The 4,533-nt window shown below is 36.6% G+C and overlaps 1 protein-coding gene across 1 annotated transcript; it reads left to right on the top strand.

Annotated features, from left to right (window-relative positions):
• Positions 1–1,360: 1,360 nt before the first annotated feature.
• LOC132192286 (putative mannitol dehydrogenase) lies at positions 1,361–3,710 on the top strand. Its single transcript, XM_059607571.2, has 5 exons — positions 1,361–1,458; positions 1,639–1,752; positions 2,104–2,617; positions 2,933–3,086; positions 3,197–3,710. The coding sequence occupies exons 1-5, from the start codon at positions 1,361–1,363 to the stop codon at positions 3,403–3,405; spliced, it is 1,089 nt and encodes a 362-aa protein (XP_059463554.1). The 3' UTR covers positions 3,406–3,710.
• Positions 3,711–4,533: the final 823 nt, after the last annotated feature.

Raw genomic sequence — 4,533 nt, 5'->3', positions numbered from 1 at the left:
TGGAAAGTGTGAATATGGGGGGAAAATCACTCAGAAGCATATTTCTCAAGAGTTACAAGATGATTTGTATAAATTAAATTTATTACTATTAATTTAAAACTAAAAGAGACACGTTCAAACTCTTTATTTGTAAAAGTAAAAGACATGTAATGCTTTACTCAAACACCATGTTCCTCTGGTTTTTCTCACTTAGCTAGCTACAAGACAAGCATAGAGTCGTGTTTGTAGACTTATTCTTGCAATTCAGAAAGACCAAAAAAAATGAGTAAATATAGTTAGAAAACTATATTCCACGTTCCCTTTTCTTCAGTTTGCACAAAACTGATTGAAATCTTTAATAATTCGACCAATAATTAGCCATCTCATAATTGTTAACAATTTAAACAATATATTACTAGAGATTTGTATAAAAAAAATAAAATAAAATAAAACATATTTCTATGCGTTCTTCTCTATGCCAAAATTATAATTAAGTATCACTACAAAAAGACAATGAAATAGGAACATTTTTAATTTGACAATTTAAGGTCAAAAAAATGTCCATATTTAATTAGGGACACTCAATTTGAGACATTTTGCAAATGTTCCCATAAAAGCGCATAGAATAAAAATTATGAACGTTTAAACAGAAAAAAAAAAATATTCCTAAAAGGAAAAATTTTGAAGTACGGATCTCCTTTTAAAAGGGGACGTGCGAACAGTGCATGTATCCACTGAGTGGGGATGTGCACATCCCCACTCATCTCCATTGATTGGGGATGTGCAGTAAAACAACTCTACTATTTTAAAGGGGTTATTTTACTATTAAAATAATCCTTGATGGGGTCGTTTTGTTAAAAATATTCCATTAACAAAATGTCCCTAATACATAAAATTTTTATAGTGCATGTGTTGGAACAGTTCTCCCACTTGCTGTTATTAACAAATATATCAGCACTTAACATACTCTATAATTGTAGTTAGTATGATTAATCTTTATGTAATTATGTTAGATAAATAGTATTTAATACTCAAAATAAAATAATTAGAGTCGCGAATATGCTCACTGAATACGTCAGCCCCTGCCCCAGTTTGATTTAACTATAATTTTCCCGAAGAGAAAAAGTCCTATAATCACGATGTAGCCGTTTGGTCTTCGATTTAGAGCCTTACTTTTATATAATCATTTTAGCAAGTGGATAGAAACTGATCAATAGCTCACTGAATACGTCAGACCAGCTCCGGCATCAAACCCCCGCCACTGCCTATATATACCAACATTCTTGTTCCTGCTCCTGCAGATTTTACTAGACAATCATATATACATCGTACACTTTTTTGTTACCGTTATTGTTTCTTAATCTGTGGGAAGAGATCAGAAATGGCGAAATCACCGGAGCAAGAGCACCCGAAGAAGGCCTTTGGATGGGCCGCCAGGGACACTTCGGGGGTCCTCTCACCCTTCAAATTCTCCAGAAGGTACACTACTGTTTTGTCTTTGCAGCTTTTCTTATCTATATATGCATGCATGCCAATGATCCATGCATGCCTAGCTAAGATTTCTTTAGCTTTTGTTGTTGTTTTTACCTTTTTTTTTTTTTTTGGGGGGGTTCTGAATTCTTGGTTTGTGTTAATTAAAAATGGTATATATGTCCGCAGAGCAACGGGAGAGGAAGACGTTACGTTCAAAGTTCTGTATTGTGGGGTATGCCACTCGGACCTTCACATGACCACCAACGATTGGGGCATGTCCATTTACCCACTTGTTCCTGGGTACGCTTCCTAGGATTCTCAGTCTTCTTCTTCCATATATATCATCCATATATCTACAATTGATGGTACTCTGACCATTAATTGTAGATATATGGACCAAAGTACGATTAACCTTTTTGTTTATTTTGGAGGAGATATAGTCTAATTTACTGTTCTGTCTTTTATATATTTGTTTATTTTGCTGGGATTGACTAGTCTAAAAGAAATTCAACAAAACTTATCACTCATACTATATAGTAAGTTTGGTCGGAGATGTCAAGCAATTTTTTACTTAGATTACTATCAATTCAAACAGAAAATATGAAATAGCACCTATCCTGACTCCATTAAAACTGAAATTTGAACTTACAGGCACGAAATGGTTGGGGAAGTGACAGAAGTGGGGAGCAAGGTGAAAAAAGTTAAAGTAGGAGACAAAGTAGGCGTTGGATGCGTTGTTGGTGCATGTCATTCCTGCGAGAATTGTACCAATGATCTCGAAGTTTATTGTCCAGATATGATACTTACCTATAGCACCATTTACCACGACGGAACAATCACGTATGGAGGCTACTCTGACACAATGGTAGCTAACGAGCGCTACATCATTCGCTTCCCTGAAAATGTCTCACTTGATGCTAGTGCTCCGCTACTTTGTGCCGGGATTACAGTTTACAGTCCCCTGAAATATTTTGGTTTTGCCGAGGTTGGTAAGCATATTGGAGTTGTCGGCCTAGGTGGGCTTGGTCATCTAGCTGTTAAATTTGCAAAGGCTTTTGGGGCTAAAGTGACGGTGATTAGCACCTCCATTAGCAAGAAGGAGGAAGCTTTGGAACATCTTGGTGCTGACTCATTTTTGCTTAGTCGTGACCAAGAACAAGTTCAGGTAAATATTAGCTTAATTTTATTTTATTTTTATAACCGGGTATCAAGAGCTTAGCTCAATTAGATCCCTGTGACACTGTCAAAGCGTTCCCTCCACACGATTTGAGTAAAGATCAAGTTTTCGCTTGGAACGTGACCTCAAATAATTGTTGCACTTAAGGGTCTAACCTTAATTAGACTCGATCCATGCTTCATAAGAAATCTAGACCAAGAATCAACCCCTTAATTACTTAATATTAGCATACTTTATTTTCTCATCATTGTACTTTTTGAGGGATTGAGTGTGTAATTTTGGATACACATTAAATTTGTGCAGGCTGCCAAGAGTACAATGGATGGTATCATTGATACCGTATCTGCTTCACACCCCATTTTGCCATTAATTGAGCTATTGAAGACCAATGGGAAACTTGTTTTGCTGGGTGCACCAGAAAAGCCGCTTGAGCTACCCGTCTTTCCTCTGCTTATGGGTAAATTCTATAAGCTAAACTGACAAGCTTTATTTGCAATTGTTATTATATTTGTATATATCATTTTTTATTCATTCATGATTATATAGTTAATAAGAATCGTAAAACAGGGAGGAAGACGGTTGCGGGAAGTGCCACCGGAGGACTAAAGGAGATACAAGAAATGGTAGACTTTGCAGCAAAACATAACATCACGGCAGACACAGAGCTTATTTCAATGGAGTACGTGAACACGGCCATGGAGCGCCTTGCTAAGGGTGATGTTCGATACCGATTTGTCATTGACATTGGAAACACCTTGGCTGCTACCAAACCCTGAAGACTAGCTTGAATGGTGTCTTTAATTAGTTTATTTGTATTGTTCCAATAATTTTGTTCAATTGCTTATTCTATCTTCTAGTACTGGAACCTTCAACCTTGTCCTTTTTCTCATATAAATTCATCCTCACACACCTTTCCCCTTTTCCCCCTTTGAATAAAAAAAATAAAAAATAATAAAAATAAAAATAAAAAGTGGTCCAATTGCTACCTTTCAAATTAGTAGTTGAAAGGTCTCCACAACAAACCCATATACAGATCCAAAGATTACAGCAGGAAAAAGAAAAACGCAGAGCAATAGTTAGGAGTCTTCATCGTATTCCTCAGGCTCCTCCTCGGTAATTGTCTCCAATACAGGGGGAATGGGAACCTTGGTCAGGGAAATTATGAGAAGGGCTGGTGCAACCTCAATCCAAGAACTCATGTTTCTCATCTCCTTTTCCATTTGCAGTAAGAGAAACGCTTTGTCCTCTACTAAATAATTAATCTGCAAGCAACCCAATAAAGCAATCAGATTGATTTGATGACCACGATGATGAAAAGGAGGTGGGTGTCTGACTTTCTTCCTCTTCTTCAGCAAGGAGATATATAGAAAATCGAGGGCTATGATTGTTTCAGAACCTTTCTTGATTGCAGCGGAATTGTGGGTTGGGGGTGAAGTTAGTGGAGTGGTGTTTTTATATGGCTGAAATAGTGAAATGATAAGGACAACCATGAGAGGACGCGGAACCAAAAAGCTTATTGAAATAAACAAATAATTGAAATGTAGAAAGCATCATAAAGTTTGTTCATGTGTTAAATATGCCATGTTTGGAGTGGACAGCACAGGTGAAAAATATGTATACTACAATTATTGACGGCCAGCAACCTGGCCACCGACAATATTATTTGTTTTTTTTTTTCCCACATGTGTCGTATTCAAATATTACTTTTAATTCAGGGCAATGCCTATGTCCTATTGCATTGAGTCTGTGGTCAGATTTTACCTGTTAATGAAGCAACAAACATTCAAAATTCTGATCTCCTTTTAGCCCATTGAAACTTGACTTCGGTGGACAAATTCTAAATCTTAAGGGCGACTAACGATTTACTAGAGAGAAAAAAAGAGTGGGATTTACGTACTTAAAGA

This window comes from Corylus avellana, chromosome 10 (assembly GCF_965113065.1).
Source record: "Corylus avellana chromosome 10, dhCorAvel1.hap1.2, whole genome shotgun sequence".
Lineage (NCBI taxonomy): Eukaryota > Viridiplantae > Streptophyta > Magnoliopsida > Fagales > Betulaceae > Corylus > Corylus avellana.
This window is presented reverse-complemented; position numbering and strand designations above follow the sequence as displayed.

What these genes read in the sequence shown, in the direction of transcription:
- LOC132192286 (XM_059607571.2), top strand. Translation starts at nt 1,361, where the DNA reads ATGGCGAAATCACCGGAGCAAGAGCACCCGAAGAAGGCCTTTGGATGG. An exon ending in GTGACCAAGAACAAGTTCAG is followed by an intron (nt 2,618 to 2,932) that starts GTAAATATTAGC and finishes AAATTTGTGCAG; the next exon opens with GCTGCCAAGAGTACAATGGA. An exon ending in CGTCTTTCCTCTGCTTATGG is followed by an intron (nt 3,087 to 3,196) that starts GTAAATTCTATA and finishes ATCGTAAAACAG; the next exon opens with GGAGGAAGACGGTTGCGGGA.